General features: G+C 48.6%; 1 protein-coding gene and 1 long non-coding RNA gene across 19 annotated transcripts in view; one reads left to right on the plus strand and one right to left on the minus strand.

Annotated features, from left to right (window-relative positions):
* On the minus strand, positions 1–26,198 carry LOC120100901 (uncharacterized). 3 transcript variants are annotated; one of them, XR_015672402.1, is made up of 4 exons: positions 26,091–26,198; positions 25,635–25,814; positions 323–401; positions 1–214 (listed from the first exon to the last, which is right to left on the minus strand). It is a non-coding gene; the product is annotated as an uncharacterized LOC120100901 (long non-coding RNA). The 3 variants fall into 3 exon arrangements; XR_015672403.1 differs by lacking the exons at positions 1–214; positions 323–401 and adding an exon at positions 1,659–1,960 and having other exon boundaries at positions 25,661–25,814; XR_015672407.1 differs by lacking the exons at positions 1–214; positions 323–401 and adding an exon at positions 25,190–25,302 and having other exon boundaries at positions 25,661–25,814.
* Syt6 (synaptotagmin 6) overlaps positions 1–27,337 on the plus strand; it is a 59,249-nt gene that overhangs the window by 26,585 nt on the left and 5,327 nt on the right. For 9 of the 16 annotated variants that reach the window (XR_015668353.1, XR_015668351.1, XR_015668348.1 and 6 more), the window contains 3 exon segments: positions 18,511–18,631; positions 23,221–23,392; positions 24,484–24,634. Coding sequence is in view for 7 of the 16 variants with exons in the window: in XM_087631995.1 (XP_087488121.1) it covers positions 18,511–18,631; positions 23,221–23,392; positions 24,484–24,634 (444 nt within the window). In the remaining 9 variants the exon portion in view is untranslated. 16 annotated transcript variants of the gene reach the window in all.

The raw sequence follows: 27,337 nt of genomic DNA on the forward strand, positions 1-27,337 counted from the left end.
GCCATATCCAGGATTTTTGAGGTCTGGGAAGGATTTTGGTATGGGGGTAGACTCAGCACCAAGAACCTTTGGTGACCATGATTCTGAGCCTGCTGTGCAGGGCTTGAAGCTGTCCTTGCTTGTGTGGCCTCCACCAAATAGCATCCTCGATTCCCTCAGTAACCAGGTATGGAAAACAACCACTCCACAGGCCTAAGAACGGAGCACAGAAAACCTCGGAGAAAAAGAGGGGCGTTCACAGGTTATGGTCACCGTTCATTGCTCCTGAATCTAACAACATTAATACCTAATATGTTTATAAAGAACTTTCCAAATGCATTACCTCATTTCACCTGCTCAATACAGAAAGAAATCCATTTTATAGATGAGACGAGCTGGGGGAATTCCCTGGAGCCAAAGAGCTTTAAAGCAGAGAAGCAAAACCGAGATCAGTTTCTCATTTGTTTATTTATTCAGTCATAAAGCCTTACTCAATAGCCCAGGCTAGCCTGGGTCTCACCATATCATTCAGGTTGGCATGAAACTTGCAACGATCATCTTGCCTCAACCCCGTAAGTGCAGTGCTGGTAGCTATGGGTCCCATACCTGGCTGGATAGCTTAGGTGCTATAAAACTCGAATGTATTTGTATCTTCCTTTGCTCAAGGTAGATCGACAGTTACATACCTATTTTAGATATTTTGGAAAGAAAGAAAGAAGAAGGAAAGAGAGGAAAAGAAGTGAGGAGACAGGAAAAGGTAGACAGTATTTGTCACAAAATCCTCCATTGTTAAAATGTCATGTGAATGCTCTAGAATGTTCAGACCTGTGACGTCTCCAGAATTAAGTAATTCTCAAAAAAGAAAAAATGCTCGGAAGGCAAGCCTGGAAAGGTGTCTCTTCAGTTGAGGACATTTGCTGTTCCAAAGAACTGGAGTTCAGTGCCCAGTACTCATATCGGGCAGCTCATAACTCCCTGTGACTCCAGCTCCAGGGACTCTGACACCCTCTCCTGGGCTCTGCAGGCCCCTGCACACACATGGCATATGCACACATGCACACATGGACAATTAAGAATGCTGAAAGAAAGGTAATGATGTATTATGAAAAGCAGAAGAAAGGAGGTGGGCAGGGGGGAGGCTCAGAAGTAGGGCAGTGAGGCCAGGCTGGTGGCCAATGTAGGCCATGGCTACTGTTCCCTTGTAATCAGAATTCTGAGATGTTAGGCCATTGGTCTCCTCTCACCAGATGATAGAGATGAAACCTTCCCAAATTCTATCTGGAGGGTCTCCTAGGACCTCACAAGGAACCACCTCCAGCCAGATAGCTTCAAGCTGAACCGTGCCTGTGGAGAGGGTAGCTTGAATCGACTTTTGGGCTTCTTTGTACCATGCAACTCTTGAGTATCTTCTCAGGGACACAGCTCTGAGTCCTGAGGAGCCAGCACTGTCTCTCTTTCCCAAGCTGGGCCAACTATTTGTGATGTAGATAATCCAGGAACAGGGATCACATCTCGCTCTCAGTAACAGCAAGGCAACAAGACAACCTTATGTTTCTAGCGCACTGCCGAATCTACAATATCTTTTTACCTGTATTGTTTCCCTTAATCCTTAACAAATTTTTATACAAGGCATTATCCCAGATCTGCAGATAGAGACAATTAAGCCGAGAGAGACTGGGTTGTCTGAGCATGCAGGGAAATAAGAACTTTCATTTATTTTCTTGTCACTTTGTAGCTAGCGCCCAAGACAATAGCAAGATTAAAGATGTGCTTAAAGCCTCATGCAACAGTAGCAAAAGAATATCAGATGGAATCCTGCTGGAGGCTCCAGACTCCAGGCACGCCCTGTTTCCACACACTGCTGACTGGAGGCTTTACATTTGACTTGAAGCATCTGGCAGCTAATGCAGAGAGGGAAACGCAGGCATGGAATTCAGCATCCATTAAGTAAAATAAACCAGGTGCTAGAAAATAAATGGTCCTAGAACAGGAGGCAATGGGAAAAATAACACATCAGCATGGGGCAGTTCAGAGCTCAGCTTTTGAATTCTGAAACTATTCATCTCATTACGACTCAGTTTCTTCATCTGTGAAATGGGAGTAATCATAGCCCCAAATCATAGCCTCAAATTAGCAAAGTTTCAAGCCAGCTAGAGTGAAACCCTTTCAATAAACCAAACAAAAACAAAAGAATTTTGTTTGTTGGGCACGTGGTAGCACACATCTGTAATCCAGGTGATGGGGAAGTTAAAGCAAAAGAATGATGGCAAGGACAAGGCCAGGACAAGGCTAGGACAAGGCTAGCCTAATCTACATACAAGTTCCATACTAGCCAGGACTGCACAGAGAGACCCAGTTCAAAAAAAAAAAAAAAAAACAAAACAAAACAAAAAAACAAACAAACAAACAAACAAAAAAACAAAAAAACAAAAAACAAAAAACAAAAAACAAAAACAAAACCCAAAAAACAAACAAACAAAAATCATGTATTTGTCACACAAACTTATAAGCTGGGTTTGAAGAAAGTTTAAATTTCATATCACTGTCATCATAACTAATTACTATTATTACATGTATGTATAGCATATGTGTGGACCTACATGTATTGGGGACAGGTATGGAGGTCAGAGGGATAACATTGTGGGGTTGGGTCTATTCTTCCAGCTTTACATGTTTCTGAGATCAAACAGGTTGTTAGGCTTGTGTGGCAAGGGCTTTACCCATTGAGCCATCTTGTCAGCTCGAATGAGCTAGGTTTTGAAACTTGGTCCAGACCAAGCTGGCTTTCATCTTGATCCTCCATCCTCAGTGCTGGGATTAAAGTGTCCCTAGACACCATGCACTCCCCAAATGAGATTATCATAAAGAGATTTTTTTATGAGTCTATGGAGATGGTTGAGATTCCAGAAGCAATGGACTTTCGATAGAGTATGGAATGACCAGTAACCCTCAGTGTGAACCTTACAGAGAACCAGGCTGGTTTGGCATAAGGGTTAAAGAAAGGGACTTGTGTTGGGCTGCCTGGATTGGAGCCACACCTCGCTAAAATGAGTTAAGCAGGCCAGTTAACTCAGCATCCGTTTGTCTGCTCTTCTGAAAGATGTGGGTAAGGAGAGTCTCTGTAAAGTTGTGTTGGGCGCTGCAGGAAAGAACCCACAGCAGGTTCCTTACAGCCTGCCCAGAGCAAGCCTCAGGTAAACACGGGCTGTGAGCAACACCTTCCCTAGCTTGTGGGCCATCTCCTTTCTGTGTCTGAGGCAGGCAGACCCTGTGCTCCAGGCCACTCGACCTCCCTGCCACCCACCCATCCGGCTTACTTCTTTGAATGTCCTCTGAAGCCCCAAACTCTGACCTCACATTGACAAATGTACATTAGGGCCAGAAAATAAGCAAAGAGGTTCCAACACAGGAACTCCATCTAGCATCAGATCAGCTGGGCTGTCGAACCCTCAACGCTTCCTTCTAAGGTATAAACTGAGAAGGAATCTTTGTCATCTTCAACACCAACTACCGCAGATAAGTCTTTACTCTGAATCTACACACTGTGGAGATGCCAGGCTCACCCACACAGTCTTTAGAGATGGTCAGTGAGATCCAGTTGTTGTAAGCTGGAATAGAGCAGAGTCTGGGGCATGGTCATAGATTTATAGGGAACCACCACCACCACTCCCCTTCCCCCAGTTCCAGAATGTGTGATTTCCCCATTGCTGGGCTTTGAAGGAAGAGACTGTGCTCTCCTTGGAACCAGTTAACCCTACCCCCTTTGTGCCCTTGCCTCCTAGAGGAAGAGTTGCCTCAGCTGACACTGACAGGAGACTGGCTGAGTCTGTGTGAGAGGAGAAGCAGATGCTGGTGGAGGAGCTAAGAAGAGGTGATTGAGGAAATCCTGGTGGCTGTGTGGGAGGCCAGGAAATGCTGGGCTTGACTTAGGAGAGGAGCTGTAGGGAAAACCAGACTGCCTCCCAACAATGAGAACCCTAGGAATAGCCAGCCTGCAGGCCAGGGTATAGCCTGCAGAATGTCTTACCTTGATACCAGGTAGGGCTAAGTATTCCATGCCCCTTCCGGGCAGAGGAACCTCTTCTGAGAGATAGAAGGAAAGATCTGAAATCTTCCAAGGAACTCATGCAGCCCTGCCCTGCCATAGCTCTGAGGTGTCTCCACCTGCAACTCTGGAACTAGGGAAGCTGAGCCTTGAAAATTCTCCATGGCTGCTCCTTTCTCCACCCCCAATCTCCTTCCAGCCTGAGCCTCATTCCTTCACTACTCTGCCCCTGAATTCAGTGCCTGGAAAGAAGGAAATAACCATTTGTGTCACCTGCTCACCAGTGGGTACCATTAACTGGCTCTGGCAGAACACGCGGCCTATAATTTTTGGAGGCGTTACAATAATGGAGCTAATTTGGCATTTCATCATGTCCTCTCGGGCAGGCTCACAGGAGGGGGAAGGGAGGCCTGGGGCTTGCTTGCTTCAGAGCAAGTTCTCAGTGAGGAGCCCTATCCTTTTGGTACCTTCAGGATTCTAAGCCCTTTCTGTCTGTCTTTATCTTCCTCTGCTGCACCAACCACTTGTCTCGCCCTATCTTCCACCTAAGAAACCCCCCTGCCCTGCCCCACCCCCAACAAAACAGCTGTTCCTTCCTCTCCCGTGTGCTGGCACACGCACAGGACACACCTGACCCCACAGGGCAGGCAGATGGGACAGCTACCCAGGGGTACAGAGCCGCCACCTGAACTAACATGGCAGGAAAGCAGGAAGTTTACAAACCACACACTTGCTGCCTAGGAGAGGTGGTTTGCCCCTGAGCAGCTGGTCAGGCCCTCCCTGTGGCTCTCTCCTACACTTCAGAACCAGGGCCTGGAACACCTGCCCAATAGAGAGAGACCTCAAGCATGACAAGCATAGCCCATGGTCAGAGAGCTGCAGAGGAGTGACTTCTAAGTTACACTACTGGGAAATAGAAGCTCGAACCCCATGAGCATCTGACCAGGTCATTTATACCACCTCCCTTGTAGTTTACTCTGCGTCCCTTCCCTTTGAATAAATAAAAGGCTACTCAGCAAACCCCAAGTCGCAAGCTAATTGTTAACAGCTAACTGTGAGTGTAAGTGAAAGCCACTCAAATGCTGGAAAATTTTAAAAGCAAGGAAACAGTTTCTTTTGGAAAAAAAACTAGATGAGTAAACACAGATACAGGACCCAAGAGCCGTGATGTATGCCTGTAGTCCCAGCAGTTACAGGAGGATCGGGAACGGAAGGTCATCCTCTGCTACATAGTGAATTTAAGGCATCTTGAGCTATAGGAGACCCTTATAAAACAAAAGGAAAAGAAATAGATACAGGTTTTTAAAAGCACAGTGGCACAGTTACAATGAAACAGTAGATGGTACCTAGGTGAAAAGGGCACAAGCATTCTTGGAAACCCTGGCTAGGGTACCAAGGGATGGCTTTCTGTTCTTCAGGGTGTCTGAGAAAGTGGGATGTGTCTTTTGATCTAAGACTGGAAGAGCTGATTGATTACTTGTCCCTTGCTGCCTAGGGATGTGACTAGTGTTGTCTTGTTTAGGACTACAGAGATCTCACGTTAAGGGAATGAACTCTAAGAGTTTGACATCTTCAACTCTCCCAGGAAGCCAAGTAGGGATGGCAGACTCTGTCCTTGTCCCACATCGAGACCTAACAAAGCAAAGTCCAGATCTGTGGGAGACAGGGAAGCGACACTTGACTTGCCCAGAGCTTCTTCACTGATGGGTTTCTTGCCACAAGGCTGGTAACTGCACCTCAGCAGCTCAGGTGGGGAGACCTGTGCAGTGTTCCAGGGCCTCCCACGCAGCTGCTACCTGGTACTCCAAGCTCAGACTCAGGGGTGCTGCCTGCTGCTAGAAGCTTCTTCCTGACTTCCTTGAAAATGAGGCAGTGACCACAGGAGCAATTCAGCATCTGAGAAAATGATCATGTCCCGTATACTTCTCGTAAGAAATGACAGGCTGAAGCCAGAGTGCCACGCTGCCGCTCAAGGGAACAGGAGAGCCCTCTCAAAGTCTGTAACACAGCAAGACATTGAACTAGTCTCTCACAAAGGAGAGACAGGCAAAGGCAGGAAGAGGAGGACAAAGCCTAGAGCTACTTGCTTCCAGAACACCCAAAAATGTCACCTCCCTGGGCCCTTAGCATCCATGATTGTCAATAACCTGGGACAGAGGAGGGGTGAAGGGAGCTGAAACCTGGGCCCTAGCGAAGGCTGGCAGGGATGACGAACAGCAGGCCTTCAGAGATGATGTCTGAGACCAAATCCAAATGTACCACTCAGGCCTTAGTTATTTAACTCCCGAGTCCCAAGACAAGGTGCCCATGAGAATGGGATCCTCAGAAATGGACTGAATACATATTCATTTCTCAGCGTGGTCTCTAGCTGATGCTCCACAAATGTAAATTCTCTTTTTGACTTTGACTTTTATCATTTAAGAAAATGGTAAGAGGAAGTAGAAGAAACTTCAAAATACTAGCCAGACTGTCCTGACTCAGTGGTTCTTAACCAGTGGGTCACAACCCCAGGGGGTGTCCAGCAACCCTATCACAGGGCATCACCTAAGACCACTGGAAAACATAGATATTTACATTATGATTCATAATGGTAGCGAAATCACAGTTATGAAGTAACAATGAAAATAACTTTATGGTGGGGTCACCATAGCATGATCTATGTTAGAGGGCCACAGCACAGGGAAGGTTCAGAACCATGGCTCTAACTAGTGGCAATAGTTGTCAGTTCCTGACTTCCCTAGCTCTTGCTGGAACACAGAATCCTGGACTCCGGTAGGAGGCTATTCTGATCAGCTCCAAATGCTCCCCACATTGTATCAAAGAAGCACACCTGGGAATTATCATACTAATTAAATCATTAATTAAACATCCCATTCTCTTGCTAAAAATGAACTCCCCATGGTACCCTGTGGGGCACAGGTAGAGGCCCAGGAAAATACAGAACAAGCTGCTCCGGGTGGGCCAGGGCCAGCCACAGCTTCAATCATTAGTGCTCCTGGTAAACCCAACCAAGGAGAGGCTCATCCATCACTCCTCTCTGCCGTGGTGTCTGATGCCTTTGGTTGCATTGGACCATGTTCTGTACAGCAGTGATCCCAACAGTAATCTGGCCTGAGCCAGCAGCGGAAGCTGGTCTCTCTCTTTCCCTATAAACTGAGGGTATGTTCATCAATAACATATTTGTTTGTGCACCTAGACCCTTCCTTCAGAGACTCTGATTCAGTGGTTCTTAGATTCTACCTTAGGAATCAACCCCTCATGCCTTATACAACAATAACAACAAGAAAGCAATAAATAAAACCATTTCATGTGTGTGTGTGTGTGTGTGTGTGTGTGTGTGTGTGTGTGTGTGTGTGTGTGATGTCTATTGGCATGTGCATGTCGTAGCATGTATGTGAAGACCAGAGGACAAGAGGACAACTTTGTGGAATTATTTCTCTTGCCTTCCACCTTTTCTTGGGTTCCAAGTTTACTGGATCATCAGGTTTATACAGCAAGTGCCTTTACCCTCTGACCCATTTTCCCAGCCCTAAGTTCCCACTTCTTGAAGTGACCTTCATGCAGAAATCATGCCTCTGGTGAGAAACACCTGCAAGGCTCTGCCTGGAGACTTTCTCTTATCCCGTGCTCCCAGGGAGACGAGGGCCACGGTAAAACAAATAGCTCTTCCAGTCACTGACTCTATTGATTTTTACTTTACAGTGCTTAGAGATTGAATCCAGGGTTTTTCTAATGCCAGGCAAGTGCTCTACCGCTGAGCTGCATCCCAGCCTTCTATCAACTCTTCTCTCTGTCACTTTCGTAGCCAGGCCCGAGCCCTGCAGTGTGGACTTGCTCACTGGTACAGCATGTAGTATATACTAGGCACTGTGCTGGCTCAATACTGGGAATACAGTGGTAAAGAAAGCATAGGGTCAGGACCAGGATGAGGACAATGAAATGGCTGGAGGGGAGACATCTAGGGGACAGCCATTCTCTGGGCTTGCATGAAACTAAGAGTGAGTATCTCATTCAGCTTCATTTTTATCACTTTCCTCTCTCTTACCCTGGTAAGCCCCTGTCCATTAGAGAGAGAGACACCAGAAGGAATAGAGTGTGCAAAGTCCAGAGGCAGGAAGTCCAGAGGCAGGAAGTCCAGAGGCAGGAAGTCCAGAGGCAGGAAGTCCAGAGGCAGGAAGTCCAGAGGCAGGAAGTCCAGAGGCAGGGAGTCCAGAGGCAGGGAGTCCAGAGGCAGGGAGTCCAGAGGCAGGGAGTCCAGAGGCAGGGAGTCCAGAGGCAGGGAGTCCAGAGGCAGGGAGTCCAGAGGCAGGGAGTCCAGAGGCAGGGAGTCCAGAGGCAGGGAGTCCAGAGGCAGGGAGTCCAGAGGCAGGGAGTCCAGAGGCAGGGAGTCCAGAGGCAGGAAGTCCAGAGGCAGGGAGTCCAGAGGCAGGAAGTCCAGAGGCAGGGAGTCCAGAGGCAGGAAGTCCAGAGGCAGGAAGTCCAGAGGCAGGAAGTCCAGAGGCAAGGGCAGAGCTAGAAATAGCCTGGTAGCATGCTGTTCCATGGTGGAGAGCATACAGCAGCTGCTTTCATGGCACCCACCAGGAAGCAGAGAGCCTGGCATGGATATAACCCTCGATGCTTGCCCCTTAACAATGCGCGTCCTCCAGCCCCCTCCTAAATGTTACACATACTCCCACGAGTGCCACTACTCTTTATGGTCACTATGGGGGTCACTTCACATTCGAATCACAGCGTGAGGGAAGCCATTGGAGGGTTAAGCAGGGGCAGAGGCAATCCTCTCTGCACTTTGAAGGGTATTCTGGCACCCAGGTGGGAATAAAGGGAAGCAAGGAGGTCAGGTAGGCATGGGTGCATGTGCCTTGGCTTCCTGTGGCATAAGAGATGGGAGAGGTAAGCAGCTTGAGATGAGATTTGGAGACAGAGTTTGCTCAACTTGGTAAAGAACTCAGTGTAAAGAAGAGAAGAAGTCGGGTTCCGGATAGTTTCTCATTTCTGGCTTGAGCACTGGGGCAGATGGCAGAGCCATTTACCACCAAAGAGAAAAACAGGAAACATGTAAATGAAAGCTAGGAAGACCAGCTTTGAGCATGTGTGAATGCTAAGGTTTCTGTGAGATAGCCATGAAGTCGATTCCATGCTATTTCTATCAGCCTAGAGCAGTGGTTCTCAATCTTCCTAAGGCTGTGACCCTTTAACACAGTTCCTCGTGCTGTGGGAACCCCCAACCATACAGTTATTTTTGTTACTATTTCATGACTGTTATGACTCATAATGTAAATACCTAATATGGTCCTGGGTGACTCTGTGAAGGGGTGGTCAACCCACAAGGGGGTCTTGATCTACAGGTTGAGAATTGCTGGTCCAGAGCCTAGGAGTGATGTTTGGAGGACCCATAAACCCAGGAGCCATGACAGTGGTGATGGGTGTTAGCATCATACAAGCCTGAGGGGAGAAGACTTCCTAGGTCTGGGTAATGATGAACCCAGAGAGAAGAGGCAAAGTCTCTGGCAAGAGCCACAGAGGAGCTGGGCAGGAGTAGCCCATAAAATAGGAAGGGACCAGAGAAGGTTCAGCAAAACCAAGAGGTTCTGAAGTGAGAGCAACAGAAGATTGATAAAAACCTACACCTTCAAGGTGCTCAGCCCGGATTCTCCAAAGAGACCCTGGAGTGAGAGAGGCTGCCAAGCACACACCTTTGTCTTAGACAAGAGCCCTGACTGTTTGCCTCCACCAGGCAACTGTTTGCAGAAACACTGCCAAGCCACCCTAGGGGAACCATCTACCTGGACATCTGTTCTCCTGCAGAGAGACCCTGTTATCACAGCCCAGCAAGGGACAGAGAGCTGCGATGATCTCTCACTGCTGAGATGCCACCTTCTTCCCTGGGATAACTGATGGCTGTCTGACAGCCACCTGTCAGGACAAGGTGCAGGCAAGAAATGAAGACAGATTCTCCTCATTAGCATCATTAATTTGCTGTTTACTCCTCCCTACCAACCCCGTATGTCATTAATGAAATACCAGTAGCGGGAGCAGATCCGAGGGGAAGCCTCCTGCCCTGGCCTCTCTTGGACAAAGCATCTTGTCCTAAAGACCCTGGCTTTAGCAGGCATTACCTCCAATCCTAGAACTCTCCCAAACTGTGCTCTCCTCAAGCCTCCTTCCTCCCATACGCTATATCCCTTCCTCCCATCTCCACCCACATTCTTGAAGTCATTAGGAAAAGAGCTGCCTCCCCGGTGTGATTCTGACCCACGTCTTGTCTAAAAGTGTTTGGAACTCTGACCCTCTTGCCAACGGCAGGTTCAAAGGAGAGGCTGAGGGAGTTTTCTAGGTGTCCCTCATGATGTCCAGATACTCAAATATTTGCTCCCTACTGATGTGTTTTAGTCTCCCTGTGGGTCCCCTGAGATCAAGCATAGTCTGGGTGACCTCGCTCTTGCTTCTTGTATCTCTGCTCCCTGTGACTCATTAGCTCCTCCCCAGCCACCCCAAGCTCTTGGCATCCACACTGTAGCAGAAGCGAGAGTATCGAGTTCCTTTAAGGCACCTCTGTTCTAACTATCATTTATTCATAACACTGCAAGGGCTTTGGGGGCAGAAATGCACTTGTGAGAAAAAGCAAGCAGGGAATTCTGAACAAACAGAACCTGCCCCAACATCCAGCAGGAAGCACCAAGCATCTAGAGCCAGCAGCACAACAGATACTGCCCATCTTTCCACCTCTGCCACCCTCGGCTCTCTTGTTGGAGCCTTGGAAACCCAGGCTTGAGGGGATGCAGGGAATCAAACTCTCCCCACCCCGGGGGCCCAGTGCTCACAGCAGGTGTCCCCAGTTGGCACCCTGGGAAAGAGTTCCCACCTCCTTGGCTCTCTCTCTCTGCAGGAAGCCAAGCCAGCCATGCGGGTGTGGGGCGTTCCAGGTGTCATTCACTCCCCCTCCACCAGACCCGTCATCCAGTAAGCGCTATATCCCATTGCTTTTATCTTACAAATATCCTGCCTCTTCATTATGGCACGTGTCACACTTGTCCCTAGCATGAGAACACACCCTCAAAACAGGCCAAGAGGCCAGGGAAGATGGCCCAGGAGGTGGTAACAGCACAGCTGGCCTAGAAGAACGAGTGTCATCATCAGAAGCAATGAGGCTTCATTTCAGGCAGAGGAAAGAAGGTGACAGCATTGAGGTGCAGAAGATCTGGGGGAGAGTTTGAGGAGGGGAGATGAGGCAGTTTGGTACAGTGCTGAGAGTGTGGGCTCTTGTGCTTCACATCCTAGCTCTGCCTGGGGTCACTTGTTTCATCTTTGACATCAGTGTACCCATGTAGGAAGAGCCTACGTGTGTGCGTGTGTGTGTGTGTGTGTGCGTGTGTGTGTGTGTGTGTGTGTGTGTGTGTACCTGTGAAGGATTATTCAGCCTCTGGGAATGCCTGAGAGGGATTGTCTTGATTGAGTTAATTGATATGGAAAGACACACATCTCAACTGTGAGTGGGACCACTTCTGGGACATGGATCCTGGATGCCATGTGAAGTGAGCTGAGCACTGGTACGTACACATTGCTCTCTGTTTTTTACCGTGGATGCCGTGTGATCCGCTGCCTCAAGATCCTCATGCCGTGACTCCCCTGCCAGGATGGATTACAACCTTGAACTGTGAGCCAAAGTTGTCCTGCCTCCCTTAAGTTGCTTTTGTCAGGGTCCCTCATTATAACAACAGGATAAATAACTGAGATGGGTGGGTATCAACAGTTCCTATCCCACAAGGCTTTTGTGTGATGATGGAGCTTGATGGGCATTTAGGACAGAATGGCGTGCAGTTAGTTCTCTAGAAACATTCTGGTTTTGTGGTTGAGTGTAGGGCAACTGGGGGGCAGGGTAGTGGAAGGAAAATGGTGGAGGCTGGCAAGGAAGCAAGGGCTGGTTCAGGAGAAAGCTCAGTGCCGTTTGATTCTGCGGACAAGTAGTCTTCACCCTGGCCCCTAGAAGCTCCAAGGGCATCATTGGAGGCTGAAGGTGGAAGCCCTGGACCCCGTGTCAGACCCAGTGTTCTGTTGTGTGTATTTGAGCTTCTGAATAACACTTCACTTGAAGAAGAGGTTACGCACGTATGCAAAACACATGTGAAACGGGGAGTCATTGAAGATTTTTCACCAAGAGAGGAACAGCACTCCAGAAAGGATGGATCTGATGAGCGGGCGGAGGGCGTGGGAAGGTAGCAGAAACCCCAGAGACAGTGTGGGTCAGAACAGACAGTGCCGTGGAAAGGGGGTGCACTTCAGGGTCTGGGGAGACAGAGGAGGAAGCCAACAGGGCGTCAGTGAGACCACGTGGGAATCGTGTTACTCTCCCGTCTCTCTGGGCCCCATTCTTTACATACCTGCTGTAAAGGTCCCTACCTGCTTCCATCCCTCCAGGGACCCTGCTTTTCATGAGGATGATGCCTGGAGACCTCCCCCATCTCTCCACAGCCCCTCCCCGCCTCTTTCTCCTTCTTCCTTCCTTGATACATGAAGGACAAAGCCACCCACATCCCCTCTCTAAGCACCTGGCCATAAGCTCCTGACCTCCTGACCTTTGTTCAAAGCTGCTCTGTGTGTTACCACCTTCCACCCCCTTCCCTGTCCTCCTATCACGTCACTGGCTCCCCCGTGCCTGTGGTGACATCATCTATCTTTGTCTCTGTTCCCTACAATGGATGATTTAGTTTTGTCTCATGGTCTTGCTCCCTACCTGCACACACACTCAGTAGCTGAGATGAATAGAGACCCTGATAGGGGTGGTCTTTAGTGTGGTGTCTGGGGAGAAGGCAACAGTAACGAATGAGTTGGGAACAGAAGGAACAGATGTGGAGTCTCTCATCACCTGAAGAATCAAGGGCAAAGGCTCATGTATGGGCCAGGAGACTCAGGGATGGGCCCTGTTCCTGTCCCCACCATCAAGGCTGCTATCTGTCTCCATCCTCTCCCTTGCCACACCCTCTGGCCTTACAGAACGTTTCATGTCCCACTGTGTCTTCATGCTCTGCAGATCCACATGCCTGCAGGGTCTGGCATCCATCTGCCAACAGATTCCTTTCATTCACCTCTTTAGATCTTGTCAAATGTCACCCCCTCTGTGGAAGCCTGCCCTGAAACTTTTACCTGAGTCTAGTGCTCTCTCTACTTTCCCACATCTGGCCCACAGCTCTGTTACTGTGCCTGCATTATTACACAACGCAGCACCGACTGCCATCCTCTCCTCCGTCTCTGTCTGGAGACCACGACGTTTCTATAATAGTAATAATTACAACAGCGAATCCATACTGAGCACTTACTCTGTGCTAAACACTAAGCCAAGCATTTTGCATGAATCACCTTATTTAATCTTTTCAATAACCCTAGGAGGTAGTTGGATATTAGCCCCAAGTCTATGAAGGGTTGCATAAGTTGTGTTACTCATGAATCAGAGCTAGAACTTGGTCCCAGAGCTGCCTCATCCAAAACCATATTCTCATCTACCATCCATCAGGCCCTGGGCTAGACATGAGAGGTCGGGTAAGGAAGCCAGGCCCCATCCCTACTCTCCAAGGGCTACAGAGGCGGGAAACACAAGCATTGATCATAGCATCCCCAACTTAGTGTTCAAGTTATGAGTTGTGACTCATGCTATGAGGAAAAAGGCACAGATACCAGGGGTCTCAGCCTGTTATGGAAGGTCCAGCCTCCATATCTGACTCATGAACAGGCCTCAGCCCTAAACTGCAGGCCTGAGCAGAGGGATTATTCACTGCATGTTTCTTTATCCATCAGAGACAATTTGGCTTCTGTACTCCCTTCCAGGCCCCCTTGGCCCAAAGTAACTTAACAGCACTTCCTGGGTAGTGTCTCCAAGAGCCTTTTAGGTCTCCTGTGGCTCTCCTGAAAGTGTAGCGGATGCTTCTCTGCTGATGATGAGAGATTCAGACAAGCTACTTAATGACTAAGAGAGTAGAAGTATCTGTAAGAGATGGGGAAGCATCATTCTTGCTTTGCTTGGCCTGGATTCCCCAGCCAGACTCAGGGCATTGACGCCACTCCTTGCCTGATTAGGAAGCAGTGTCATGAGCCCTGGAAAACAGCAGAACATTTAGGAGCAGTGAGGGCTGAAGGAGAGAGAGCGTTTAGACTGCAAAGCAAGGATGCTAGGATCCTCGAGATGGTCAATGGTCACAGTTCAGCATTCTTGGACCATCTCAGCAGGTAATAGTTGATAAATTAGATTCTCTAGTGTGAACTCTTAGGTCTTGTGGCTTACAGAATAGACCATCAAGTACCATACTTTCTTTTCACTGGTGAGAATTCAGAAATGTAAAGTGACTTGTTCAAGATCTCACAGATAACACATAGCAGAAGGACTCAAAGCCTGGGTCTCTTGGTTTGTGGTTCACTATTTGTCCCAGTCAGCACACTGTAGGATTTACCACCACCACCACCACCACCACCACCACCACCACCACCACCACCACCACCACCACCACCATCTTCCTCACCCTCAACCTCATCCTCATCATCTACTATGTCTAGGCTTATGTTAAGTGCATCAAGGGGTGGAGCCTATGAAGGCAACATTGCTATGGATATGCCCTCAGAATCTTGCAACCCAGGCACTCTGGACCTTGAGGCCTGAAGCATGCTGCTCTTATGGGCAGAAACATTGGTGGGTGGGAGACAGGCTGCACTTAGGACAGGTTTCTCCAGAGGCCAGTTTTCTGCTTCCCCTCCATGGCGGCAGGCCCACCACCTCCCATCCTCAGCCAAGACTTGGAGCTAGCCACTAGCGAGTTGAGACCAGACCCATCAGCCGCTAGGTTGGTAGAAGGGGTGGAGCTGCTCTCTGCCACTTTGTGGACTTCGTGACCTCTTCCACACTGGGAGCTCATTACTAGTCTGCCCTAAGGCGGCCTCTGACACCAAGTGGAGATGAAAGGGTAAGGCCCTGGCTGGTCTGCAGCCCCTGGCACCGCTGGTTTTTATTAAAGGCCAAAGTCTCAAAAACTCCTAATTAGGATAAAAGGCTGGAAAGATGTGTAGAATTGGGTAGAAACCTGTGACAGAGGTCAGAGGGAGAGAGTGAGCTGTGGCCCACCAGGTAGGACAGCCCTGGCTGTGGCTGGCTGTGACTGGCTGTGACTGGCTGTGGCTGGCTGTGGCTGGCTGTGGCTCGCTGTGGCTGGCTAGCTGTTTACCTCCACCTCTCTATTTACTCAGAATTAACCTACTTTGCTTTAGCAAACAACCCAGTCCTGTGTTTCTTTCCCTTAGCTCACTGAATCACAGCAGCCCGTTTGCCAGCAGGCCCAGGGAAGAGGGGCTCAGGCTGCCACAGCAGAAGCCCCTGGAACTGGGCTTTGGGCCCAAGACTTATTTCCTTTCTGAATTGTGATGGGATTCTGAGCCAGTTCCCATTCCTGTCTGGGCCATCAGTGGAGAATGAAAGTTGCCACTGGGTATAGGGTCTGGGAATTATAAACTGCACTGCATACCCAACACCCACATGCCTTCAAAGTCTCCTGAGAAGGGACAGTCCTGCAACTGGAGGGGATCCCTTGGGCCAGTGTTCCCCTAGAGGGAGCCATCCTTGAGAGCTGTTCACAGAGACTCCATTTATCCTGTGGCCAAAGCCAACACAACAAACCAGCTCCAAGTCCCTGAAGGGGCAGCTTATGAGAAAGCCACCCTGCTACTGCAGTATGGCAATGATGGGGACATGGTGGCAGCACCTTTCTCTTTATTCCCTAGTAGAGGAGCCATAGGGGCTCCCAGAAGTCTCCCCAAGGCCCTCTCTTGATCACAAGATGGATGCAGAGAATCCCTCCGGCCAGCATTCTTTCAGCTAAAATGCAACCATCCTTTCCTGCAGGCATCTGAGGCAACTTGTGTGTGCTATTTGCTGTCTCCAAGGCACAGTGGTTTGTAAGGCGGGGTTCCTGCATGAAAAGGGTCTTTCGTTAGTTACTACATGGGAACTAAAATGACTTGGCGATTCCTATGCGCTATTCATCAGTTATGGAATCATCTGAGCAAAGGGAAGAGGGGGAAGGATTTTAGCAAAGGAACTAAAGCTAGACAAGTTATGCGGAGCAGAGATTGGCATACAGAGGAGAATGAGATAAGGAGATAAGAAAGCAACCGACTGCCAAAAGCCCCCAAAGAATCTTGTTTCAGATGCTGAACTAGGGAAGAGCTGAAGGTGTGTAAGCAGGGACATTGACATATGAATGTCTGGCACTAAAGTACTTGCTAGTCATGCAACCTCCGGCAAGTCCTTAACTTCCGGACATTCACTTCCTCCAGTGTGAGGCAGGCATAATAGGAGCACCCACACTGTAGTGCTAGGCTAAGGCTCACTGAGGGCCAGCAAAGGACTTAGCGGGCAAGTGAACAGCACACGGTGTTGTTTACCGTTATTCTACTTAGCAAGTCTGGAACAATTTCTGAAATGTTGGGCAGGATCAAGCTTAGAGCTCTGTTAGGGAAATCAGGAGAGATATACTTTTGCTTGTATCTCATCGCTTCAATCAGAGATGGTATATTATCCAGATGTGCCTCTGACCACACAGATGGACCACCCGGCCATGGAAGGGGACAGTGATGTTCCCACAGTGCCAGGGCATAGTGCAACGTCTGTGTCTCCCTCCCTTGAGAAAGGGTCTAAGAAACAAGAGGCACACCTGAGAAAGATGGAAATCCTACCACCATCTTTGAACTGGTTATGTCTTAATATACTATGCACACGTTGTAGGTATGGAGACTATATCCATTCAACCCTGAAACATGTCTCCAGCAAGCATTCGGCAAATAAGAATGGGCTGGCCCAGGCTGGAGAGATGGCTTAGCGATTAAGAGCACTTGTTCTTGCATGGGGCTTGGGTGATTCCCAGCACCCACAAGGTGGTGACTCATAATGATTTATAACTCCAGTTCTAGTGGTGTCTGACACCCTCTTCTGACTTGTTGCATGTTGCATGTGCAAATATGTAGCAAAACACACAAAAAAATAAGTCTGAAAGAAGAAGAGAAGGAAGAAAAAGAGGAAGACAAGGAAGAAGAGGGGAGAGGAGGACAAGTGAACCAACCAATGAACAGTTGGGTGTAGTCTGGGAGTCCTTAGCTAGCTAAGGTACCACCTCCCCACAGTCATTTCTAACCCCTTATGTGCCTAACCTTTTTTTCCTAATAATTTTAATTAACTCCTTATCCTTTTAAAATTACATGTATAGTATCTATGGCCCTCATAAAATGTAATCTCTGTGAAGGTAGAAATTTTGTATCTTTGCTCTCCCCTATAAATCAACACCTAGCACATATCAGATGCTTAATAGATACTTTTTTGATGGAATAATCAGGTAGAAGGATCCTTCTGGAATCAGAACCACTTCAAACTCTGGCCTTCTCTTCCTCCACCTTCTCCTCCCACTAACTTACCTCTGGAGACAGCTCCATGTCTTTGAATTCTAAGCTGTCTGCACCCCCCCTTGCCAGGAGCAGGCAGAGAAAGCAATCTGGCCAGGTGCTATGTCATACAGCAGACGGCCGTGCTTGCTGCCTCTCTAGAAAGATGCTATGACTTTCTAGGAAGGGACGTTTTCTGCTCAGAAGCTCCCAGGGATCCCTAGGCAGGATGATTCTGGGGTAGGAAGGGCAGTAGAGCATGTGTATATTTCCGAAGGATCATCACGTTTAAGGGAGGATGAGAAACCGGATGTGAGGCGGTTCATAAAGCACAGGATGGTCAGTGTACATCTGGCTGGTTGGCAGCATGGCCTCAGCAGGATATCCATTCTTTGCACGTCTGCTTCTAGACAGGAAGGTAGAGCCTGAGGCCAAGGCAGCCGGGTGGTGAAAGACAAATAAGCCGAGAAACAGAGCAGAAAAGAGTTCCAGATGTCCTGGAAAGGGGGAAATCTGAGGACTGGGCCGTGCGTTCTGACCACATGACTGGATAGGGTCAGTGATAGGGCAAGGACACATGAACCACCAAGGGTCATGTACCCAGAAAGCCAGTGTCCAGAGCAGAATCAAGGATAGGGGCTGAATCTGACCAGAAGCAAGAAGGATGGGCTGGAGTGTATGGAGTTCAGGTGGCAGAGAGCTTGCCTAACAACTCATAAACCAGGTATGGCGATAAGAGCTTGTAAGCCAGGCCAGCGCTCAGAGGCTGGAAGCAGGAGAGTTAGAAGTTCAAGATCATCCTTAGTTACAGAGCAAGTTTGAGGTCAGCCTCAAAATTTAGAATAAGAAGAGGGGGAGGAGGAGGAGGAAGAGTAGGGGGCAGGAGCAAGGACAGGAGGAGCAGGAGGAGGGAAAAGAGGAGCAGGAAGAAGAGCGTCATGGTGATCACCCATCCCTTGGGTCTGGTTCATTCACTGCTACAGATCCAAATGTCCTGGGCTCCAGAGCTCCCCACAGCCATTGCTTGGAAAATAAGTACCCCTCACCTTCTCTTTCTTCTGCTTCCTCTGCAGGAAAGTGTGGACTTGGGAGAGATCATGTTCTCCCTCTGCTACCTGCCCACAGCAGGCAGGCTCACCCTCACGGTGATCAAGTGTCGCAATCTCAAAGCAATGGACATCACGGGCTACTCAGGTACTTCTCTTACCCCGGGTTAGCATTTGGCCCCCCTGACGTCCAAACAGTAGGATTTAGAAGAGTGTTCGGGAAGAAAAGGCAAGACTTGGCACTATTCTTAGGAGGCAAACTGCTTGCATCTGATTTCCACCTCTGCCGCCCCCTTCCTGTGTAAAGATGTGGTTTCTGCACCGGTGTTCTGCGACTGTGCAGGCATAGATCTGCGAAACTGGAGTGAAGGAGGAAAAGATTATTTGGTTTACAGGCTCAGAGGTTTTGGCCCAGAGTGACTTGATCCTCTGGCTTGCGTGCCCGTGTTAGCACAGTATGTCATAACAGGGACCCCTGTGAGGGGAGCCTGTTCCATTGTGTCAACTGCGAAACAAGAAGAGAAGGAGTGGGGCCAAGGTCCTACTATCCCTGTCCCCAGGAGCCTAGACTTCCACCTGGACTGGCACCACAGGCTGGGACCAAGTCTTCAATATCCTTGAGATACTCAAGATCTAAACTGTAGTGTGTGTTTTTTCTTCCAATCTGAAAAGTGAGCATGTTAACACTATTTACTGGTCAGATTCAGAATATCTGTGCCAAGCCATGCACTTGCAGGCACTGGATAAATTTCCCACTAGTATCATTCTTGGAGGGATGGTAGTCTTCCCAGCTGCTACAGAAGTTAGATGGAGTTTGAATGTCAGTGTTAGCAGATTCACCCAGGCCTAGGGCAACAGTCTGTTTGCTAATCCAAAGGAGAGAATGCATTGAAAAGCAAAGTACCTTTGTAGTCGTGTGTGTGTGTGTGTGTGTGTGTGTGTGTGTGTGTGTGTGTGTGTGTCTGTGTGTCTGTGTGTCTGTGTGTCTGTGTATGTCTGTGTGTGTCTGTGTGTATGTCTTTGTGTGTGTGTGTGTGTATGTCTGTGTGTGTCTGTGTGTGTGTGTTTCTGCATTGGCCTTAGCACCACAGCAGCTGAATAGAAATCTAGTGCAGTCGGAGCCACGGGGAGACGTTTGTGTGAAAGTAGCTGCAAACACCTCCAGGCCTGACATGGTACAAGAGGTTCGGCCCCTCCTACAATAGCACATGCTGGTAAGAGTGCTTGTTTAGCATGAGTAAAACCCTGGCTCTGTACCCACATTGCAGAGAATAAAAGAAAAGAGGAGAGATGGCGATGGTGGTCCAGCTGAAAACCTCTGGGCCCAGGTTTGCCCTGTGAAGATGGTGAAAGGGGTTGGGGCTAGGAAACTGAGTCGTTTTAAAAATCCTTTCAAATCTCTGCTCCTGCCTCCAAGTCACTGCAGTGCCCACTGCAGTCCAAAAGCCTTCACTGAGGGCCCCCAAGCTCTCCCCCTAACACACTCGGACACACACACACACACACACACACACACACACACACACACACACAGCTAACTCACATCAGGATGCAGCACAAACATCATGAACCTCTGCTGACATGGGAAAAAGCTCTCGGGCAACAGCAAGCCAGCTTCCACCAAATACAGCCAATGTAGATTTCATTTTAATACCAAACTAAGTGCACACGAGGACAGAAATTCACCAAGGACTCTCAAGGCGGCTGAGGGAAATAGGATTTTGCTGTCCTAGTCCCCAAGACTGCCTTCTCTGCTGTAATCACATTGATGTGCTAGAGTGTGGTTTCTGAGTGAAGCCATGGGTAGTAACAGGGGCTGCTGTAAATCAGAGGGTTTGGGGGTGAAAGGGTTGTTTCTAATGTTGAGCTCTCACCTCTCCCTTTACACCTTTCTCTCTCCCCTCCCTGGGTCTGGAATCTCATGTTAAATCTCGGTTCGATTCCGTAAATGCAAGGGCCTTCTTTGCATCAGTCTCTGGAGCAATGCATGAAACACTCTAGGCATTCGTTAAATATGAACTAATGAATTGAGTGAGCAAGCAGTGAATGAATGAATTTACAGAGAGCATACAAATATAGCCTGCGGTGATGAAGTAGAACCCTGCATGCCCAGGGCACCTGGCGCTCCTTCCTCTGTTTGTGCGGTTGAGCTTGTCATTGCTCTCAGCCCAGACAGGTCTGCCTTTGGACTGACAGGGAAGGGAAAGGGAGCTCCTTAAGCTCTGCTCTAGCCTTGCAAAGGCACTCACCTCCACACCAAGGACGTCCTATTCTCTTTGAGCTAGACTAGCCCACAATCACAACCTGAGTCTATTTCCTAGAGTTCAGACAATAAAAACAGCGCAAAATAATAATACAGACCAGTAGGCTACAAAAGTGTGGGTTAACCCTTTTGTCTCCACTGCCTCTGGTTTATATCACTCTGTCTCTAGTGATCAAAAGTGACTTGGAAGTCGGGCCTGGGATCCATTCCTACGATATCATTTAATCTCCCCGATCCTCTATTTTCTGCCTATAGAACAGAGATATCAGTGATAAACATTTAGCAGTGTAGATGTGAAGTGACCCTGATGGATGGCATTTCTTAGCACAGAGCATGTTCTCAGTGCTGAATTCAGATGGCTCCCACACCATGAGGCAGAAATGCAGTGCTGGGTTTTAGGCCCCTGTTGCTCAGGGAATCAGGGCAAGGAACAGACCTCAAAGATCATCTGGGGCCACCATTCCACTAAAAGCCACAAACATTTCCCCAAGCACCCTGGGGAGAAGTCATCTCTGATCTCTGATTGGCTTCTCCTCTCGGATGCTGGTGAGAGCTTGTTTCCTGCAGAAAGAAATCTCACCAAATGACGTGAGCCAGATAGTCCTTGTAGGGATGGACCGAGTTGGGGAAGAAGGCACTGGCCCAGTGGCTCACGCCTGTGTTTCCCTTACGTGGAAATGTGTTTCTGAATGGAGTGTCTGGGACCAGGAATAGAAGAGGAAATTGCTGGAACGGAGAGACACTTTCTAAAGCAATGTGTAACTGGAAAGACTTGAATATTAAAGATGAGTCTTGGGCCTGGCTCTTTTTTCCCCGTAGTGACCTGGACAGTGTCCTAAGGGGTAACCTTAGGGGAAGGAGCCTGTGGAAACCAGACAGCTGTGGCATACAGAGTCTCAACACTCCTTCCTTTTTACCAAATGCTCCCCTGAGTGGGGGGTCCTGAAAGTATATAGTCAGAGACAGGGGGTTGATTAAATTCCTCAGGGTCTCCCCAGTTCCTCCATCAACCCAAGTGTCCCCGCGGCTAAGGCACAGCTGCCACTGTCACACTGGTGAGTCAGCAGCTCCCTGGAATGTCTGGAAGAATGCTCTCCAGGCTGGGAGCTTGGTTGGGTTCATCTCATGTGCAGTTTCTCTAGTTTTTACTCTAAGTAAAGGCTACTCCATCTGCCCTTCCCCTAACATGATGCCAAACAGTACGAGGCCTGGTGGGTGCTCAGGGGTCCAGGAGGCACCACCGCATACCTCAGAACTACAGAGCCAGGAGAGGGGCTGCTTTGGCTCATTTCTCCTGACAGGAGCCCTGGCTTCCGGACAAGAAGGTGTCTGAGCTCATCAGGGTCTCAAAGCTATTATTGCCTGTAAGTTGTCCTTTTCCTTGAGCAGTGCGGCATAAATACTAATTACGAGGCTACTGAGACACCTGTGCTGTGAGATACAATAGGTGTCCCTTCATTTGGATGAGTAGAAAATTTCAGGGTAGAAAGATGACCATGAAAAATACCCATTCGGAAAGCTAAAGGGGAGAGAAGATTAGACGGTGCATGGAAGTTTAATAAAAAGACATCTCTTTGCAGCATGGAGAGAATCCAAGATCCCACTGAGAAATAAAATGTCAGCCAGCTGCCCTGAGTCTGGGGGGGCGGGGCACCTCGCTCACTCTCCTGGCCACAGTTCTCTTGTTTCGCTGCTCAGAAGTGACCAGGAAATGGCCTCCAGGGAAGCAGCGGGAGGGGCCACTTCCCTGCTTCCTGATTTCGAATGGAAATGAGATTACTGGGACAGCGGGACCCAGAAGCATGTCTTCTAGCGGGGAGGACAGGACTGTGACTGATGCTGTTTCGTCTTTCTAACATGTTCCCTGGGCATCACCACATCCTATTTTTACCCCCTTTGTCCTTTGGTTAAAAAGCTGGCAAGACTCCAGGGTAAACGATTCTGTATATGTGAAAGAAACAGAGCTTTTGTTAGCTTTGATGCTCTTTGAGTTCTCCAGCCAAAGAGTGCAGCTGAGATTAAGGGCTGGGAACTATATAACCATTGACAAGAGTCTTATCTAAATTGGGGCTAGTTTTCCCATTAGTAACACACCATTAGGCACCCTCCCAAGTATACAAAGGTAGCTAAAGACTGAGTTTATTAGGAGTGGATCGTCCTCAGAGACAGGTGCGCTCCATAAATACAAGGTGACTTAATTATGTTAAGCCACTCATCCCATTGGACGAGCAGCAGTAGGCTCGGGGATTCCATCTCTCGGTGGCAAATGCTATTCCAGAGCATCTGTCTAACGATGTCTCACACCTGTCATCTCAGCACTTGGAAAGGCTGAGACAGGTAGATGGTTGTGAGTTTGAGGCCAGCCTGGGCTACAGAGTAGAACTGGTGTCAAAAACCAACCAAACAACCAAACAACAGCCACTTCAAAAATCGGTTTAACCTCCTATCCTCTCTCACTGTCCTCATCGACACAGATCCCTACGTCAAAGTGTCCCTACTATGTGATGGGCGGAGACTGAAAAAGAAGAAAACAACCATAAAAAAGAACACCCTCAACCCTGTCTACAACGAGGCCATCATCTTTGATATCCCCCCAGAAAACATGGATCAAGTGAGCCTGCTCATCTCCGTTATGGACTATGACAGGTTGGTGCCTGCCCCGAGGGATATGGTTACTCTTCAGTGCAGCATAGGGACCCTTACCCTTGACCCATGGCTTGGGACCTGTTGGCTTCTAATATGGTAGCACTTAAGAAAGGCAGGAATTTGAGAAAGAGCATGCACCACCCTTGCTTAAAAACTCAGCTTCCCTTTCAGCCTGGTCCCCTCAGGGGTAATTCTGCCTGTCAGTCCTCCTGCATTCTCTCCTGGCGACTTCTTTCCTTCTACTTGCCACCAAGTGCCATCTTCTGCCCCTTAAAATGCCTCTCTAGCATCTCTTCTCCCACAGGACAGCTATGAAGCCCCATCACTCTCCGCCCTAAGTCAGCCACCAGACTGAGGATGCATCTGCCTGGATGCTTTTCTCCTAGTCTTGCCCTCCTGAAGAACCAACCACCCCTGGCTCCCATTGCACAGATCCCACAATCTGAATCCCAAGTCGCCATCCCACTAAATCCTCTCATTTTCCTTCTCTTTTTTTTTTGATTCTTCCTTCCTAAGGCTTGCTCAGAAACATTTTCAGCTACTCCGTCTGCCATGACTCTTCTCCGAGTGTCATTTTAGCTGAAGGATATAAAAATCACACAATAATATCCCAATCCTAGGTTTTCAGGGCAGCTTCTCAGGCATGGTAGGTGCTTGACTAACATACTTGAGAGATGATTCGAGTTCTTACTGAGTGAGTAATGAGTAGACAATGGTGGTATGGAGAAATGACAGTCAGAGCTGGTTCGTTTATTTCCAGGTGCTGGGATATCCAGAGAGGTTGTACCACGCTTCCCAAGTCAAATAAGGGAAGAGACACTCTGAATACCCAGTCAGGCCTCCTGCTACTGTCGCCTGGGATTGCAAATAGATTTGTAGCCTTTGCTCACTTCTGTAAGTCTCTTACCTTACTTGAGAGGTTGGGCAAAGCCGCAGGGTCCCTGGCAGGGTAGCACTCTACTGATAAGCACTGGTTTTCAGAGCTCATGGTTCCGAGTCAGATGCACTAGACAGAGTCCCACCCCCAAAAGACTTCTCTTTCTGGGAGCATTTTGAAAAGCCACTGCTAAGACCTTTGCTTCTTCCCTCAGAGTTGGCCACAACGAGATCATAGGAGTGTGTAGAGTGGGGATCAGTGCTGAAGGTCTTGGCAGGGACCACTGGAATGAGATGTTGGCATACCCACGAAAGCCCATCGCACACTGGCACTGCTTGGCGGAGGTAAAGAAATCCTTCAAAGAGGTGGGTCAGGCTGCCTGGCCGTTGGCATGTTTACTGCATGGCGGCGTGGGCTGCAGAATGGCAGGCGGCTGCTCTGAGTCCTTGGCCTTTTATGGAAAAGGGGGCATGGGGAGCATCCAGTGTATAACATGGTATATATGATGAGGAAGGACACAGATGCTGCCTGGCAAAAAGTTCCTGATTTTGAGCATTTTATATTTTGAGCATTTATGGTGATGGGGCCAGGGATGCTATAGTTCAGTTGGTAGACTCCTGGTCTAGCATGCATGAAACCCCGAGTTCAATCCCCAGCACTGCCTAAAGTTAGGCGTGGCAGCACACACTGCAACCCAAGTACTTGGCAGGAAGATTCAAAGTTTAAGGTCATTCTCAGCTTCATAGCAGGTTTGAGGGCAATGTGGGCTACACAGGACCTTGTCTTGAAAGAAAGAAAGAAAGGAAGAAAGAAAGAAAGGAAGAAAGAAAGAAAGAAAGAAAGAGAAAGAAAGAAGGAAGAAAGAAAGAAAGAAAGAAAGAAAGAAGGAAGGAAGGAAAGGAAAAAAGAAAAACCAAAGCTCAAAGGCAGTACTATGTTCTTAATGAAAAGTGGGGACTTTGAAGAAGTCTCCCTAGCAGTCTACTGTGCCAGTCTTGAAGAGCTTCCACAACGCTCCCCAATCTGCCCAGACCTGTAGGAATAAGCCCCAGAGGGTGAGATCAGAATTGGCAGGAAATGCTAGCCCAGTTAGAACAGTAAGTTCTCTGAGGCTCCAGATAGCTACCCATTGGCAGTTTCCACCTCTTAGATGAGCAAGCCAATGAACACGGTTGGCTCTGCTGCACACTGTCTACCCTCACTGGGAGAGAGCATGGTGTCAAGGTGTCACACCTAACTAAAGCTGGAAGCCGAGGTCTAACCAAGCCAGGGCTCCAATCTTGGCCTCTCCAGAGCCCATCACTCCTCTCTCAGTGGCAGCTTTGAGGAATACGTATTGTCTATCCCACTTGTGCCAAACCTCACAGATGAAAGCGCCGATGACCTGTCACCTTGGTGGTCCCCAGGCCTGCTTTGCCTCAGTGTGTTGGGATGTTGGGGCTGTCAGTCAGGCCTTCAGCTTCATTTTCAATATCTCATATTCAGCCCATCCTGGACATCTGGGTGATAATTCCTTCCTCTTAGCAGGCATCCACTAAGTCCCAACTGTGCGAAATAGAAAACAACACAAAGTACAGGGCTTTCTCTTCTGCCACACGGCCTTAAGAGCATCTTCTTTCCCCACTCCGATCAGAAAAGGCCTGGCACACCTGAGGTCCTGCAGACCCCCTTTCCTTCTCAGGGTGGGTACAGCAATTTTGACCATAGTTTAAAGTGTCCCAAGAAAGAATAAAGGTTTAGGGGATTAGATGTGTTGGAATCTGTTGGAGATATTGGTTTCCAAGGAGCCAGACTAGTCAGTCAGTCAGTCAGTCAGCTTACCTCCCCAGCCCCTGAGGAGGTATCAAGGACCTAGAAATAGGTCACAGATCCTGTCAGTTCAGGTCTTTCCCCCTACTCTTGTGGCTGAGGCTTTTCAGTGAGCCATCTCCTCCCTTTGTGGAGCCACGCCCTCTCAGCCAGAAGGCACTCTTCATGGTGTGAGCAAGGTTCTTACTGCAGTCACAAATAGGCATTGTTGGGCAGAGTGATAGCCAGCCTGAAACCACTCTGACACCTCACCAAAGTCCATGTGAAGTCAACCCAGGGATGGGAAGTAATGTCTTAATCTCCCCTACTACTAGAATACTGTGGAGACACTTAGGAATAGGAGAAATAAAAATAATTTAAACAGTTTGGAGGCTTGACATAGGATGGGAGCTAAGAGGCCTTTGGCAGGCTGTGACACTTCACTGCCCTCCTCTGGTCGTTGTTTTTCTGGTTAATCAATGAGAGGATAAGACATTCTCACCTCAGCTTTTCTGATCAATGCTGACCCTCAGTGACAAATGGGCCCAGGAATGGAACCATGGCAGCTTCTCCAAGCTTGAATCTGAAACAGTGGGCCACTGTTGCCAGGTCCTTCCTCTGCCTCTGATAATAAAAGAAACCACCGGAGCGGTGGTGGCTGGAATGACATGCAAAGTACCCCAGAAATGATGGGCCTTGATCCTGGAATCACGATGAATACTGTCTAATTAAGCCAAATAATTGATTCCAAGGGCCTTTTCTCTGAGAAACTCCACTGGCAAGCCCAGCTGACAAAGGCAAGAAAGATAGAGTGGTGTGAAGCCCTTGAAAATGAATATTTGATGAGACAGTAACGGGAAAGTAACTGTATATGGAAAACGAAAAAGAGATTAAATTGATTCATATCCTTTGGGTTTACTTTTTTTCTTGACCTGGCAGCATGGAGAGCAGCCCTCCCCCACCCGCTCTCCTCTGATTCTCTGCTTGCCAGCAGATTGCTTCTCTGTGAGGAGAAGCTGAAATGACATTTGTCTTGGCAACTTAGGATTTCAGGCAGGATGCTTCGGTGTGGTTTCCACTGCCCCCCTTAACACCCACAGTTTAAGTACCTTTCTGAAATGTGTCTACAGCCTCGCCTGGCTAACATGACCTAGTCACTGCGTTCCTGGGTTCCTTGCCTGTCTCCCCCCCACCTTGCCTTCACAGGGGCTCAATTTAGCCTGAAACTCAGCTCTTGTAGTTGAGTAACCCATAAAGAAGTCGTCCCCGATTTGGGGATG

The sequence above is a fragment of the Rattus norvegicus genome, chromosome 2, assembly GCF_021556685.1.
Source record: "Rattus norvegicus strain SHRSP/BbbUtx chromosome 2, alternate assembly SHRSP_T2T, whole genome shotgun sequence".
NCBI lineage: Eukaryota > Metazoa > Chordata > Mammalia > Rodentia > Muridae > Rattus > Rattus norvegicus.